This window comes from Stegodyphus dumicola, chromosome 9 (assembly GCF_044657685.1).
Source record: "Stegodyphus dumicola isolate Sdum_Otavi_A_Nest chromosome 9, ASM4465768v1".
Taxonomy (NCBI): domain Eukaryota; kingdom Metazoa; phylum Arthropoda; class Arachnida; order Araneae; family Eresidae; genus Stegodyphus; species Stegodyphus dumicola.
Genome location: NC_140776.1, coordinates 101,275,026 through 101,292,784, shown reverse-complemented (window position 1 = coordinate 101,292,784; position 17,759 = coordinate 101,275,026). Strand labels below are relative to the sequence as shown.

At 30.9% G+C, this 17,759-nt stretch overlaps 1 protein-coding gene across 1 annotated transcript in view; it reads left to right on the top strand.

Moving 5' to 3' along the window:
- The window catches only part of LOC118194764 (BAI1-associated protein 3-like), a 282,557-nt gene that overhangs the window by 77,999 nt on the left and 186,799 nt on the right, over positions 1-17,759 (top strand). Inside the window, exons 4-8 of the mRNA XM_085823822.1 lie at positions 3,353-3,419; positions 5,213-5,477; positions 14,524-14,568; positions 16,439-16,516; positions 17,369-17,456. Of these exons, the coding sequence (XP_085679948.1) occupies positions 3,353-3,419; positions 5,213-5,477; positions 14,524-14,568; positions 16,439-16,516; positions 17,369-17,456 (543 nt within the window). The remainder of the gene's footprint in view (positions 1-3,352; positions 3,420-5,212; positions 5,478-14,523; positions 14,569-16,438; positions 16,517-17,368; positions 17,457-17,759) is intronic.

Below are 17,759 nucleotides of genomic sequence, written 5' to 3'. Positions count from 1 at the left end.
GAATAAATTTAAAATCAGCACCCAATATTTCTCATTTTAAATAATAAAGTGTTGTCAGAAATTTTTATTTCAAAACTTTTCTTTAATTCTTTATCGAAGTCGTTTTAGGAATCTGTAAACGTCTTCTGTATTTAGCAGACGCTCAGATATCTAAGCGTTATTCATTTTCCATCCATGTACCACTCATTTCTTCCATCATGTACCCTTGATTATCTGGAGTGACTGCAGTGAAGACAACAACTGATCATTTTGCAGAAGAAGATCTTTTCTAATGATTTGGATATGAAACATATGCTTGGTTACTTACAATAATTGTCATACGTTTTAACTCTGAGTGCTATAACACGAATTGGATTTTTTGTTTCACAGTTACCATCTTCAAGTAAACTGAGTGGTTAAAGCAATGGCATCGGCAGTATTTGAGTAAAGCTTCCATGTATGTGACCATTCTCTGCAGTCAAAATTTAGATACTTTCTTTTCATTTGGTATGAAACCTAAGACTTAAGATAAAGCAGATTTCTTTGTTGAGGAACAACTTTGATAATACTGCCCTAAATTTAACCACGCCAAATAAGATAAGAATCCAAACCTATTCAGATTTTTTTATTGTAATTGTATTAACAAATGGTAAAACTGCGTTAGAAAGAGAGATACAAAAGTCGATATCTAGAAATAGGTGGTCATGAAATTTTAAATATTCATCTTTGAAATCTGTAAAGTTTTACTATGCTATATTTCTATTACATACCATTTTATTTGACTGTTGTATTAAAATAATCGTCTTTAAAAATATGCATTGGATCAGGCATCAATCGCATAACGTTATATGCCATATTTTTTAAAAATATCCAGTTCTTCCCTTTCAAGAATAGAACAGCTTCTTCTCAAGGAACTGTTTTTAATATGCCAGCCTTTTTAATCGATGAATTAAAGTTGAATAACTACAAATGTTTTCAAATAACATGAATTGGTAGGAATTGTATGCTTGGGTAGATATTGATGGAAAAACGTAAGTTGCAGCATCAGTGACAGAAGAAAATATCTGCCAGTCACTTTCTGAAACAAATTTTTAGAAACGTTATGAATATGAACGTTTGTGAAATTAATCCTGGTAATCAACTATTATTACGTTCTTTTTAATCAAATTACTATAAAATTAAGCATTTATGTTTTACTTAAATTAAAGTCCATTGTTATTTTAAAAGATATTTTTCTCATCGCTCAATTTTATCATTAATCGTTATCATTATCATTAATTATATATATCGTTTAATGTTGTTATACCAAAATAATCAAGGACAATCGATTTCACCGTAAGCGCAGCCTACTATATTAATTGTTAACCACTTTATAATTTAGATTCTATTATGATTGACTTCTATTTCTAAAGTTTAAAAAAATGCTTCATCGATCTGAAATAGTTTGCAAAAGGTAGCGAAAGTTGTTTGATTCTTGCATCTCCTGAGATGTAAAAAAAATATTTATTTCAAAATCCAGAATTCCTATGTGTATGCATAGCAGAAAAATAATACTGGATAAACGAAGAAAAATAAGTGTAAAATCGATAGCATTTGGAAATACTTTCTTAACGAACCCAAGTTGGTATAGGACATTTTGCGTTATAGAAGAGAAAGGTATTTCGTAAAATATTTTCAAGAAAAATGTAAGCCGGAAACTAGATATTGCTTTCGAAAGGAAAGCACGAAAAATATTTTGCAACTCTCAGATCATATTTTATATCTACGGGTTCTTTGAGACATTTGGTAAAAGGCTCGATGAAAGGTTATGCAGAAGTTTTTGCCATATCACCCAACTTTTCAACTTTCATTCGAATACATTTTCGCGTATAAACTAGAAAATGCACTATTGACCACCTAACTTTCCAACATATAATCTCAAGGTCATCAATCTGAAAATTCAACGCAATGTTTTTTAACTGAAAATTTTCAGCTGTAGTGCAAAGCAAAGAAATTCCAAACCAATTGTTTTGTAATCTTGATTTCTTTAGGTATTATTTTGTATATATATACTTAAATCTTTAAACAGCTGACTAATTTATAACCAAAAGTGAAAAGGTGAGTATTTTGTAAAATATATCTTGTTTGGTTGAATTAAACTAATTCTTTTATTTGATGTTTACTTGAATTAGTGATTTATAATTATAACTTTAATTAGAAACTGCCAATGATAACGTCTTTAATAGTCACTCGATAATGCTTTAATTTAAATCTGATTGTTCTTAATGCTTGAAACTGAATAATAAAAATTTTATGATAAAGATTTGCTTGAAATAATACTTTTTAAAGTATGAAACTGACTATTTGAGGACGCGTTACAGAGTCTATGGGCATTCTTTGGTAATGTACAACTTTGACTCTACGTCGAAGACGAAGGAGGGAATTCTCGCTATGACTTTAGGAATTAATACTGCAGAAATTTTTAAAGAACCTTTTTATTTAAACTAAATTAAAACAGACGCACGCATTTCGTGCTCATAATTCACCACCACTTGTGGCTACTAAATTAACAGAAAATAAAAATGTAAAAGGCACATTAACTTATGATAGCTAACGACTGGCTCTTGGGTTAACTAACGCTGAGGCTGCACGCAGCAAAGCGGAGCCGAGAAATATCAGCATACACTTGAAAAGTGTCGAAAACTGACTAGAGGGCTAGTTTCAAACTCGCAGCATAAACATCGGAAATAAGTCCTCTACTACTCTCTTTCAACTCTTGACACGCAGCATAAATACATTTAAATTTGAATACTACATTATAACAAATTTACATTCCGACAGGAAACTGAAATCAGGAGGGACAGGAAAGTCAAACAGAAAATAATTAGTTAGAATAAAATAAATCCTTACAGCGTTACTATTCAATTCGGTTATCGTATGACCTACTGTACGTGTTAGGTTTAAGTACCTTTAATTCTCTGTCATGTTTTTGGAAAATGAGAAATGTTCCACTGAAATTATATTAATATAATTCCTTTTTCCGAAACTTTAAGATTCTGTTGTCGTAATGAAAACGAAAAAATGCTACCTGTTTAGGAAAACTACTCTTTCTCCCGCTATTTTAGTTTCCCCTTTTTCTGTTCTTTGATTTTTTCCTATGTATTTATTATTGCACATTCCACCTTTACAGAAATTTTCCTTCCGTAAAAGAGGAAACTGTATCTGATTACTTAAGGAATTCCTAGTGTTCTACGCAAATCTAATGTTTTTTCAAAGGGCATGGGGGAGAGAATTTTAATGTTGTTCTTTGCTTTTAAAATGTTAAGTAAGTACTTTATTTTTTAAGAAGTAAATTTAGTCATACCAAATTAATTATGCCTTCTATTTATTTCAGCCTCCAATCCTGGTTCTTAATGTTACAGTGGTTGAAGCACAAGGTTTAGAAGCTAAAGATCCGAACGGTAATATTCAAATATTAATAAATATTAGAATAAATACGAGAGAAGAATCATACGTAGAAAAATTATGAAAGCATTTCTTAAGTTTCGCTCATGAAAGGTGTTTATAAAATCAGGGAATATTATTTCTAAATTTATCCTGCTACTCCCCATTTATCCACCACTATATGTCTTGAACTTCCTTAAGTTTGCTTGCTTGATTTTTTACGCATCATGTAGGATTCACTACTACGTACCCATCTTGTACATATCATATACAGCGTTTTTGTCCCCATTTACTCTCTGCTGCAAAATTTCGATACGTTAATTATATTATCATCTTGTTGAAGACATTTGTAGAGTTAATACAGTAAAGCAAGTGAACCGACAGAAGTGCTGTCCACCTCGTTCGGTACAAAGTAGCATGAGCAGGCGTATGTTAGAGGACTATCACACATCTGTCTGTTTCGGGCAAATAACTGTTTAAAACAATTTTTCTACCGGCTTTATCATCGCAAGAAAGACGCGCGATTTTTTATCCCCTTCCTTAAAAAGTTGTATTAAATCAGCATCGATTCAAAGAACTCGAATGGGAGTTTTTCATTAGTTGTCTTTGTAAACAAGAATTTGTTTCTATTCTACGTGGTAGCCCTAAAGTGATCCGGGGTAACTGGCGTTGTATTGTTTATCATGTGATACAGCAGAGTAATTGCCCTAAACAATTGTTCTTTGGAAATGATTTGAGTGTGATACTGCCTTTAAAGGAGAGATGGAAAAATAAATGGAACGAATGTTGCTGATATAATATCCTTTATGGCATTATTGTCAAATAAGCATTCCAAGCTATCCAATAAATAGAAATCTTCAATAGATATCTGCACTGAATTTTTCAAGTACTTCATTTTTTTAAATTAATGTTTCCTGACTTTCTGAACGCCATGTATTTTGAAGTTAACAACTTGCTGTAGAAAAATCAAAATATTCTCAACCAATTAATTATTAAGACATTTAAATTAATATCTTAAAAAATAAATTTTGTTATACTGACTTCAGGAAACAAAATAGTTTCGTCTTTTATTGTAGATTATTTTTGCCAAAAGTTACGTCGTTTTTGAGATTTCAAAACTATGGTTTCTGTTTAGTTTAACAGGAATGAAACAGTTTAAAAATATACTTAGTTAAATTAGTTTTGAATAAGTGCGAAACATATATATGTATCTATATTTTTAACCGGTAATTTTTTATTACTGTTTATTCTTATCGGCTAGAAATTTATGAATTATTGAAACTTTAGACATTTTCTATTTATTTCAAATAATGTTCTGTTTCATTCACGTTCATTTAAAATTATTTTTAATTAAAATGAATTTTTAAAAGAATTTTAACACCTTCATGAAGGTTATTTTTATGAGGCTAAAAACGATTATCCTTTCAAATATACCCGGATCTTTATACTGGATCCCATTATGAATGTTTTTGTCTTGATGAATACAAGCAGACCTGCATAAAAATATTGGTACCTTTATGAAAGCGTCCTTCTTGCATAACCTTTTAAAACCTTTATTAGGTTTAAAGGTTGTTGTTACCAAGTTTAAAAAATGAATGTTCAATAAATATGTTTGCATGTTTCTGATGGATCGTATTGTGAATGTTGTTGTCTTGGTGAGCCCAAGTTAAATACCATAAAAGAATTGGCATCTTTTTGACGGGACTCCTCAATATAGTTGTTCGTTTTGCAAAATGTTAATATCACAAAGTTTCTGATAATGTCTTTGTGAAAATGAAACTCATATTTGTCTTTTCTAAATTCACTGCAGGCTTTAGCGATCCATATTGTATGTTGGGAATTCAACCTGCGAACACGTTGGAAAGGAGGAACAGTTCCGACGAGGAATTCAGCTCCGGAAGCGTCAAAGGAAGTCCTCGAAGACAAGGGGGCTTGAAGAAACTGGGAGCATCTCTTAAAAGGAAGGATCGGATCAGAAGTAATAGTATCTGCGATACTCTTCCGGCCAAGTTCATCCGGACCACATCAGTCAAACCCCAAACACTTAATCCTCGGTGGAACGAAAAATTTAGATTGTGAGTTTGGATTTGTGAAAATTGTTTTATATGAATGATTTAACCCCCTAATACTGGGGCAGGCAACAATTTTTACTAGGAGGGCATATTTCAGAAAGGCAGGGTTCGGCGAGTACCGTAGTAGCTATAAAGTGTCTCTTCCGCGTTATATTTTTTAGTACAATTGCATAAGCATGCAATAAATGAATTAATATCGTAATGGACAGCCTAGTTAAAGTTACTATGAAGTTGTAAAGTCATTAGGTTATTTTCAAGCAGGAGATGTAAAAATGTGCAATGCCCTCATCGGGACTTAAACCTGAACCTTTCGAAAGTATGCAATGTACTTGCCGGGATTCGAACCTGGACCTCTTGAATATGCGCTGAGTGTGCTACCGTTACACCACGAAGGCATGCTGGAAGGAGAGAGAAAAATATTATAAAGTAATTGAAATCATGAGGACTGACTTTCTAGTTCATTCCAGGTGTTTTCACGACAAGGAAAAATTGGCGCAATCTTTTCTTTTTAACCGATGGCATAGAGTCAGGATCATTATTATTATTATTATTATTTACTTGTTCCGCCCGAAGGCACAAAACGGAATGCAGCGATGCCTTCGTGGCCTTCTTAAGGAATACTGGTTCGTATTAACAGTCGTCCAGATTCACCAGTCCGGTTTAAAAATTTCAAAATAAATTAAATTTAACTGAGCAAAATAAAATTAAATTGTAAAAAGAATCTGAAAGCTTTCAGATTTTATATTCCCCAAAAGGGTGTTTGTTCATTTATGCATACATACATGCTTCTACAGAATTTGGGCTAAAACTATTTGAAAACAGCTTATCTTTAGAATTTCCGATAGGCAGTCTCGCGCACTGAAGGTAAAGGTTTATTCTGTACAGTGTGATGCCACTGCTTGCTTTGAAATTGTTGAGTTTCTTGACCAAAAATTCGTTTCAGTTCGACAAATAGGAAATAGTTAATAAAACAAATTCGAAATTCAAGATTCGGGCTTCCAGCCGCCCATATTCGGGTGAACGACTACGTAATTTAGTCTGATGGCTCTAGGTACCGTCGTTTTTTCACAATGCGAGAAACATACATACATTCATACTGATTATTCATTATTTGATTTCTTTTAATGTAATTTATAGAGATAATATTTCTTGGCTAGGATTTGAAAAGTGATACAGCCTTTTATAATGATGTGACGCAAAATGCCGTTTTGAGACCAATAGCCCTTCTTGACTAACGCCCCTTTGGGCTAATTTAATAATCAAAATTACTTTTAATGGAAGAATTATTTCTGTCTCTATATAGTTAAGTCTCTTTCTTTTTATGTGTGTGTGGTTTTAAGGTTATACGATACAATACATATTTCAATCTTTGCGGATTTTCTACTATGAGGTCTGTATTGAAATACATCGTACGACTGTATATGATACGATTTTGTGCACATAATTTCATTGGGTTTGAAAATCATTTCAATAAAGTAAGTAATAGCATTATGGGGACTGAACCGCAACTTGGTATTAGTGGCTTAAATTTCATTAACATAAGTCAAATGTTTCAAATGGAAAACTAATGAAGTAGATAATAAAACATTTATTAGCACATATGGCGAATGAAACTGTGAAGAATGAGAAAACGTCTTAGACACTCTGTGTGTTAGCACTGCAAGAGAATTAACAGCTGAACAATACTATAATATTTATTGGAATTGTTGAAGCTAAGTTAGAGCATATTAGCATTTTAGAGAAAGGCATCCCATTATTGAACGTAAACTTACAATTTCTTGAGAAGTAAACAATTTGAAACAGTTTCAAAGAGATATATGAAGAGAAATGTACAGGCACTGCTATAAAAAATTTTAGAAAATGAAAATTTAATTACCACAAATGTTCATTTTTAAAAAATATTACTTCTAATAAATACATTTCGATTTCAACTCGACTTTTATCTGTTGAAAAACAAGAAGAAAGTTTTTTAACCTTTGTTATTTCTAGTATGAAATTATATCCTCGATTAACAGCCCGGGATATTCGATTATCCGAACTACACTAGCTATTGCGTATTGTTGCTATAGCTCATGATTTTGAGAAATTTTTATTCGCGATATAATGAAATAAATATATGAAATATCAAATCTAAACTTTAATATGGAGCGATAAAATATAAATTACATTGGGTATGTTGTATGCATGTATGTAATGCCCTGCAACACGATCCACTAATGTACGAGGCCAATAAATGAAAAGATTATATTTCACATTGAGTAAGCCGTAATCTGTAATTCAGATACATTCTTTATTATCTTGCATATGTTACCGCTAAAGTAAGGAATTCACTTATTCTGGAGATTTTATATCTAATCTGCTGATTAACTAATGTGGTCCGTTAAAGGGCGAAACATTGTTTTATTTCACAAATTATCTAGTATTCCTCAAATTACCTAGATAAACTGCACCTTACCTATTAGGCACTCTAAAGTGAAAATAAGATATTCGCTGGAACAACGACAACGTTTTTGCGCGCTTAAATTGAAAATGTTACTGCAAATCTAAATGTACCAGAAATAGGTGTGCTTGTCGAAAAATTCATTTGCTATGTAATTAAAAGTATCGCCAATCTTTAGATTGCACTAATAAGTGAGCATAATTTTATATGTTTTGCAAATTCATTTCTTTAATTGTAATAATATTTTAAATCATTTTATCCTTTTGTAAGGATTTCGTTAATTTTATTAACAGTTAAAGTTTATTAACAATTAAATTTCTAAATTAACACTCCTTTCCTATCGATTCTTAACTTCAACTTACTACTTCCGGCCAGAACGTAGTTTTAGAATCACGTCTGAATACATAATGAGGAAGAGCGGTATTTAACCGCAAAGTTCTTCGGTCTTAGTGAGAGAGATACCAAGTATTTTGTCTACACCCGTCAGCATTTTTTTTTTTTTTTTTTTTTTTTTTTTTTTTTTTTTTTGAGGCTACTCTCTCGTAAGCTATTCTCACGCTCAGCCGTTCTTTAGGCCCTTGATAGCTTCGCAGTGTATTAATGTTAAGGGGCCAACTCTGTTAGAATTTTGATAGTTTCGGCTATACCTATATAGTTTAGATTAGTTTAGTATTATTCTTAGTCTCTTAAGTTCAAAGCCCAAGTGTAGGCTTTATTAATTTTCGCCCTCAATTTTCCGAGTGGCAACAGTCTCGCAAGCCAGAGATAAAAATCTGCTTTATTTCGAAAGTTGTTGCCACTGCTCGCTTTCAAATCCTAAAAATCGTACAGTTTGTTAATATAAAATTTCTAAGTTTTACGATGAAATAAAAATAGCATTGTCCGATGAAAATACATTATTCCCGATTAATACATTAATTAAATACATTATTCCCGATTTCAAAAATTCGTGGGAAGCAGTTTCGACTATGAAGATGGGTATCTTCACACGACTTTAATCAGCCGAAATACTAATAACTCTGAAAGCGCTGATTTTCTCACTCATTTTTCCGAGTGGCAACAGTCTCACGCATTGGAGATAAAATTGCCTTATTTCGAAAAGTGTCGCTACTGCTCGCTTTCGAATCCTAGAGTTTGTTAATATAAAATTTGTAAGTTTTACAAAATCTATACATAATAAAGAAGAATGTTTGTTTGTGTGTTTATTAGCGTTATTGATTTCTGATCAGTTATCATAAATATTTTACCACATTTAATCGACTAAAATTGAATATAGGTGAAATATTGGATGGAACTTGAGCTTTTACGGCCATTTGATTAGAAAGACAAAAATCATTAAAAATTGCGTGGTATTGTTGCTGATACAATGAGACAGAATTGACTTATTTTTCTATTGAAATTTTTATGTGGGTTCCATATCGCATCAGAGGGAAAAATGTATGACTATATTCGTTTATGTTGCGAAAAGTCTTCCCATCTTTAAAAAAACAAGACTTTAAAAGAAATTTTAAAATTTTTCTTTTCCCACAAGACTTTAAAAAAAATCAATCCCTCTTAGAAAATATTTTAAAACATCTTATAAATAATCTTGCACAGGTAATGTATTAATCAAGACCCAAAATATGTTAAAAAGAAGATAATGCCTCATTTTGTGCTAAAAAAATTTGATCCAAAAAATTTAATTTCGAATTTAAAATTCCAGATAAATTAGAAATTACAAAACCTCCAAAGAACTCTCGTTTTTCATGCCGAGAATAATAGATCGGTTCATTACGGCAGCCGACCAGAAGAAATGAAAGACAAAAGTCCTTGAACCTCATCAGGGGTCAAATAGGAAATGCATGACCCAATTTCACGATATATTCAGAGGTTTTACCTTTTCATGCTTGATTGACCATTATCCAAACAATGTTCTTTTATCATAACCCACTTATATAGCGTGAATGCAAACTGTTAGGATTATTCTTTTAAGAAATGACTATTAACAAATTTACCAACGACAGTCGAGAGCATTTAGTTCTACTGTATCATTATTTACTTTTCTTAAAATATTGCCCGCTCACTGAATGGTTTAAATTTTCTAGACGATCTGTGGACTTATGTATTGTGGCTGCAGGTAGCGGAAATTCATAAGAGGCCTGCAAAAGATTTACCGTGGCTCATTTTATTTTCGGACGCTTGTATTTTTGAAAGTTATTTGTATAGATCTAGTACAAGGTATTAGAATAGAGATTTCAATTTTTTTTTCCAAAATGTGTTATATTTCCTCTATTTTAAGCCTAGCTTATTGCAAAATAAATATCATCAAAATATTCCTTGCAGTAAAATAATCTATTTAAAACTGTTATTCAATAAATCATACAATAAATTGGACACGCAAGTATTTGTTCAAATGTCTGGGCTAAAAATGTTTTCCGTCATATTTTTTTTTCCTTTAATAGAAAATACATTAAAGAATTTTCACCCACGTCTTACGTTTGGAAATTTTTACTTATTTAGAAAAGCATATTAACAGTTGCCTATCTGAGTTAAACATTTGATTATTCATCATTTTAGAAGTAGTAAAAATATTCAAAATATCCAAAAAATCTTTGATGCAAAGCGTTCAACTACCTACATTTTATTAAACGATGGAAAGTGCGTGGAACTACTGAAAATGCATGAAGTTTAGGGACCTTACTTCAATCCAACACAATGGGATCCGAGATTTATCCTGTGAAAAAACAAAAAAGACACAAAAATTAGTACAGTAGAATTTGAAGAGATTTTAGAAGAAAGGTTTGCAGTAAAAAATAATTCTAAAATTGTTAGAATGGTAATTAGGATACATTGATACGCTGGACCAGTTTTTCGTCAACAAGAAAATAAGAAAAGTAAGTCTGGCATTCACAAATATTATGATGAGCAAAGATTCATCATAATGGAACAATGTTAAAAATTTCAAAATATAACATACGAATATTTGGGTCCGAAGGGCGAATTATTGTGCGAAGAAAGCCGAATAAGTCACTGAATCCGAAAATCTTATTGCCTACTGCTAAGCATGGGGACGAGGCATATAATCGTGTGAAGAGATTTTGCTGATCTTCGGATGAGAAATTACGTTTTTATAGAAAATAGTATGGATATATGTGCATTCCTAATTGAAATATGAAAGCATCTGCAAGAAAACTTGGAATGCAAAATGCATTCAAGTTCCCTGGGGATGACGATTATAAATATACAGTCCTAAATGTTCGCTTGTGGTTATTATGTACTAACTGTCTCGTACTTATCCAAACTTCTCCATATTATCCTGACTTAAATCTTATCAAATATGTAGAGAAGTAAGTTGGGAAAAAGCGAAAAAAAATTATAATTTCTCAAATATAAGTTAAGTGTTTCAAATGGAAAACTAATGAAATAGATAATAAAGCATTTATTAGCCCATATGGCGAATGAGACTAAAACTCATATGAATGAGACAAGTAAAACTCATAATTAAATAAATCACTTTACACAAAAACTCAAAAATGGACTGTGTACTAAAATTTATTAATTACTCAAAAAGCCGCATAGTTAGTTCACATCTCTCGGCGGCGTCTCAGAACACACTCAAACTCACTACAAGTGTCCGCAAGGTGGCACCATAAACAAACATCAGCGTCAGCATTTTAGAACACAAATATTACATATTTTTCACAGATGGCGCCTCTGGCGACAATAGGAGTGATCGATGAGAAGAGTTAATGAAGTATAAAAACACAATTTATTCGCTAGTATTACACAGGACAGTTCGAAAGACGCGTTACAGTCTTCGAAAAGCTACAATAAATACGCTGGAACGATCAGCAACACACCTTCAGGCTATCAGACTATAACGGAGATGACAACTTCAAAGCACTAAACTAAGGTTCCCGACTCTGTCGATCCCTCTCAAGTTCTCTGAACTCAAAGCACTACTACTGAACTCAACATACTCTTCACGATAAGCTGCTACTCCACGTACAAGCAGGGTTTATGCAGAAATCGACCTTCCTTCAGGAACATTCTAGTGAAAGCCGGTAAGAATTCGTTCTAGAATGTTATCGCTCCGTCTATGGCATATCACTAAATGGGCGATTTCGCGCCAAATCTGTCAACCTTAAAACCACGTTGCGAGGAAGCTATATTACTGCAGCTGAGAATTTCGCAGCAATATAAAAGAAAAATGAAGCCATTTTGTTAATATTTATTTACTAATATTTGATAATAAAATTAAAAGCCTCATGTATCCGAAAACAAATTTGAACCACTGCATTCCATTTTTTTTTAAATAGCATTAAGGCTCTTGTTTCAAAGCTCAAAGTTTTTAAGGAATTTTTAATCTTGTAAGAGAAAGGAGTAATAGGAAATTATAATTTTCTCCTTTGTATTTCTTTTCACAAATTCTAAATTATTTTAGATACGTCCAGAATTCATCATTGTTAGTTAGAAGTGCTGGGTTTTGACATACTGTTGCTGAAAATAATTTAGCAGATATTAATCTGCCTATTTTTTTTCTAGTTAATTATTGAAAAGTAATTAAAATGTTTTCCATTAACAATAAAATAGAAGGTAAGCCACCCTAAGAACAACATTTAAATCTCCCGGGACAAAAGTTCTTAAAAGAAGCCGTAAGCTAACTAATTACATCATTTCGCCTGTTTCCAATTTTAATTATGTAGAGAACTGAGTTTTTTTAAAGAGTGAGGAAAAAATTACTTTTTGTCTTTTGTGTTTAAATCCTTTCGAAATAATCAATTAAAAATTATTTTTTCCGTTCCAAGAATGAAATAAGTATTACAGTGTCTTTTATTAGAAAATAATGATTCTAAAACATAGAGAAGAACTTTACAAAAAATGTATAGCGTATTAAATAAATATTTGTGTCTTAATAAAATAAGAAAAATATAAATTAATTATTATCAAACTGAAAAATTAGCTTTTTAAAAACTATTATAATGAGTGTCTTTTTGTCTTGCGTAAAACTGTATATTCTATTTTTTATGTTCAGTATAACAACAGACAGTTGATGTGTTTAAAATATCAAGAAAAAATTCAGTTTCCTAATGTGTACAAAGTTTAATCTTAGATTAACCTTAGTTTCATATAGCATATGCATTTCAAGAGAAACTGCCGTAGTTTTCTGCAGCATAGGGTTTCTTATGTTTTCTTCAAAAGTAAAAACTATTCTTTATCGCAGATTAAATTCATGTAACTGCTCTCTTTGTTTAGCTCTGTTTTATTTAGAGTACATCAGAATATCTTAAATATTTAATTTTCATCCATATTATTTGTCTATAAATTTCCTATAGTACGTTTGCATAAAATTTAAACTTGAAGAAAATAATATCCATACATGAGAATATTAAGCCTTTGTATGAACGGAATATACGGGGAGCTACGCGGCCTCACGCTTACCCTATTCTCAGAAAATTGCTGCTATCTGTCTTTAGATTATCTTTAGATTAAATTTTTGGATTGTTTTCTAAATTTAATAACTTTTCGTTTATTAATTTGCGCGAATTTAAAGGAATGAAAATCCAGAGGCCTATCACACCACATAACACACGCTATGTACGTATATTATGTCTTATACGTACCTAAGGCAGTGAACATCGGTTACGTATCTGATTCAAAATGATTCGGATTACTTGAATTGGAAACATAATTTCAATTGTAATAATCATTTGAATTCCAAGTCAACTATTTGCCGAGTGTCTATAATGATAGTTAACTCATAGATAGGAGGTCTTAGTTTCAGTTGGAAAACTATTGTATATAAAACACATTCTCAAATTTAAATATGATTAAACATAATACTTTTATAAATATTAATTATATTTATTAAAATCTTCAGCTGTTTGATGTTAATCAAATTTCTATAATAGACATAAAATGGGGAGTATTTTTTAATTTAGATTTTAATAAAGGTTTTACTAAAAGTAAATAATTACCACCCAAATGAAATCTTTACAGATATAAAAAAATTGAAAACACAACGCTTTCCCCTCTCATGAAGTTATAACATTTCATTTGTGAAACAAATACAGAAAAATTCTAACATAAATTCAATAGTGGTAAACGAAATGCTTATTTTTTTAAATAAATAAACAAAAGGATACCAAAGAAGCACCGAATTTAGAATGTTAATTTTGAGGTCACCAATTATTTTTAAAGCAGCGATCGTATTTTGTTATATCTTATATATTTATAATGATATTTCTTTCAGGCGGCTGGTCACTGTACCGACTAGTGCTCAAAGAAATAATATATCGAACATTTAAAAAGTGTATGGCTAGCCTTAACACTCTATCGGGAAGATATGCTGTTTTTAAAAATTTTAGATTTTGCTCTTAAATTTTGTGAGGTGTAAGCGCGAAGAAAGTGACTCTTAATTGTAAAGCTAAAAAGACTAAGTATTGCGTTAGCAAAAAGAAATGAGTCCAAATGCAGATTGGTAACTTTCGATGTTCAGGGAGAATATAAACAGATTCTCTGGGGTGGTGACAAAATCTGACTCATTTCAGACTTTTTTTCTTCTTTTTTTATGTTTTGCTATTTTTCAAGAAAAGTGCTAATGAACGTTACTTTTTTTCTTTCTTTCAGAGATATAGAAGACATACGAACAGATAGACTACATTTAGATATATGGTAAGATTTAAGATTTTTTTTAACATGTTACAAGAATCTAATAAAAGACTGGTTAATACCGTTTTTTCCATTTTCCGCTGTTATACTGGACTTAGCCTGCGTGGATTGCAGGCTTTTTGCCAGTTGTCGTCCAATATGGGTTCCTTTATCTACCGAAAGTTATTCTGATTGTAAATAAGTGTAAAAAATATTTAAAATACGGTAATTTAAATAGACTTTTTTTATGTTTCCATTTTCTTTCCTTTTCTAGAGCGTTTTAAGTTTTAAAATGTGTTATTAGAACTTTTTCAGTTACTTGGCATATAAGAAATCTTATTATTATTTAATCCCCTTTTCCGAAATAATACATAAGATTAAAGAAGAGGCATGAAAATTAGTTCAACAACACGCCACTAGATGGTAGCACATATCGCTAAATTTTTGAAATTTTCCGCTGGAACTGCATCATATGTAAATAAAGCAAGACACAAATTAAAGGAAGTATAGATAATATCAGTGTTTTTACCCGACATTAATGTAATTGCTCTTTTACATGTTAGTTAAAATATGATAAGTAAGGCAGTTAAATATTATGATTTGCAATAATTAAAAGTAAGATTCTAGACATTGTTAAAAATTACAAATTCACTTTAATTCTTGTGGCACATCTCACAAAACAAATGTAATTTTACTCGTGGTGAATTACAATTAAAGTAATAGTAATAGTTGAAGCTTGTTGGTGAGATATTGAATGTTGAGGGGGGGAATAAATTGAAGGAATGTCCTTTTCAATTGGGAACAAAATCCTGTTTCTATCAAATGGATACTAGAAGCATGAGTGATGGGGACGCATTATTGAAATCGAAAAATGCATACGATCTTTTATTTAACTTCGAAGTCTTAAAAGTGCTCTGCTCATAGGGATAAGAAAATTAATCACTTAGTGTTTTTCCCCTTTTTTTTCATTTTATTCTACAACAAGTGTTTTTTATACCTTTAGTGTGATAACTAAAATGTGTAATGCCCTGTAATATACTGACTACAAAATTCTAACTCTTCTTCTGTAGACTAATCGCATACATCCAAAATAAAGTTGAAAGTTATGACATTGTATAGCAAAGTATCGATTTCAGGTTTTCCAATTCATTTCATTTTTTTATTTTATTTGCCTTAACTCTTAGGTGAGTATTTAATTCGCATTTTAGCCAGAAGATATCAGCAGTAAAAGTTAAAATAGCATTGAAAAGAATTTACTTCCTTGCAAAAAAATCTTATCAAAATATTAATTATTCAAGATATTCATCAACAGAAGAAGCTACTTATTCGAGTTCTGATTGTCAGCATGGTGCAGCTTCACCTGTCAGAGGGAATCTGAAATAAGTAATTATTTCCTACCAAAAAATGCGACTAATTTTAATTCAAATCACTTTTTATGCTCACACTATTTTTCATTTTAATTAATTTTTGATCTTTTCACAGACCTTTGGGATTTCTTGTTATATCTGGGATATACCAATCCTTGTAAATAATAACTTTTAAATTGAATTGATTGGATAAATTTTGTATATATAGTAATTTTGTTTCTTCGAGTTCTGAAATAACGAAGTTAAAGGGATGATGTCATGTTTATTGTAACATGGTTGGGCTGATTCATCATACATATTGATTAGAAGAAATGTATATTATCTGAAATATTCTGTTCTAAAAGTTAAATCTACAATCCCACTTCAATCAAAGTTCCCCTGGCCCTTTCATGATAAAATTATTGAATACTGAAATATTTGAAACTTTCTTTTAGTCATTCTCTGATTAATGTTAGTTTGTGACACTTATTTTGAGAAGAGAATGTTTACATATTTATTGCATTATTTACGTCTTCATCCATTTTCAGGGATCACGATGATGAATCCTCTGTATTTGATGCAGCTAGAAAACTGAATGAAGTATCAAGCTTAAAAGGGCTGGGAAGGTGTGTATAATCTTAATTAAAGACGTCTTTAATTAAGTTCTTAATTAAATGCAAAAGAATACCAATTAATTTAAGCTTAGCGAGATGAATTTGGGAAAACATTATTTAAGTACTTAATTAAAGGCAAAAAATTATCAGTTAATTTGAGCGCAGTAAGATAAATTTGGAAAAAAAAAATATTTATCACGAAACTGATTCAGAAATAAGAGCCCTTTTTGAATTTTTGGATTCCAAAAGTAGTAGATTTGAAAGCTTGCTTGAAGCTGAAATTCGTTTTGACTTTCAATATATGTACCATTATCAAGTGATATTTTATCACTTCTGACTGGTCAAAAATTTAAGTTAATGTTATGTATTTCATTACAATGATATTTAAATTAATTTATGATTATTGTATAATTTTTGGTTCTTAGATATGACTAGAAGACAGATCAATGAACATCCTTTTTACTTAAACCGCAGTTTTGCAGATTTGCAAAAAAATTCTGGGATATGTATATAAACTGGAAATATTTTTTTTAAATAATCGCATTAAAAAAGAACACAGTTACAAAAATAAAAATAATATAAGAAACATCAAAAATTGATATTAATAATAATTAGCAGATATTTTCATTATCATTTCATTTATATAATTTGTCACTCACATAAAATGTCATTTCATTGCTAGATTTTGTCAGAAAATCAGAAGGTTTTTATTAATTATCCGTTAATTTTTCTCACGAGTATAAATAAAAAGCGTGGCATGCAGTAATTATAGTTACCCATTAAATAGATTAATAAAATTAGAAAATAAATTTGTATTTTTTAGTTAAGGAGTTTATTAAATGATAATTTTTTTTTCTTTGCTAGATATTTCAAGCAAATTGCTCAGTCTGCTCGTACAAGCACCGGAGAGAATATTGATGATTTCTTAGGCTGTGTGAATATTCGCTTAGAAGTAAGATACAATTTATTATCAATAACATTTAATAAGAATGTAACAAGAACGAATTAAACACTCATAAAAGAAAAGCTTTTTTATTCGCTTGATCCCTTTCGTATACAGTAATCTGTATTCTTTATGTTAGCGGTTTTACTCGCGGTAAGAGTCGTGGATATTGCAATGCTTTTACGGCTGAAGAGTCCATGCTCCGGCCTCACACTAGCAGAGTAGCATCATGCCCCCTTAAATCAGCGTATTTCACTTGAAGTTCGCATTTATCTATGACACAACTGTTTTCTTATAAGTATATGTCTGAAA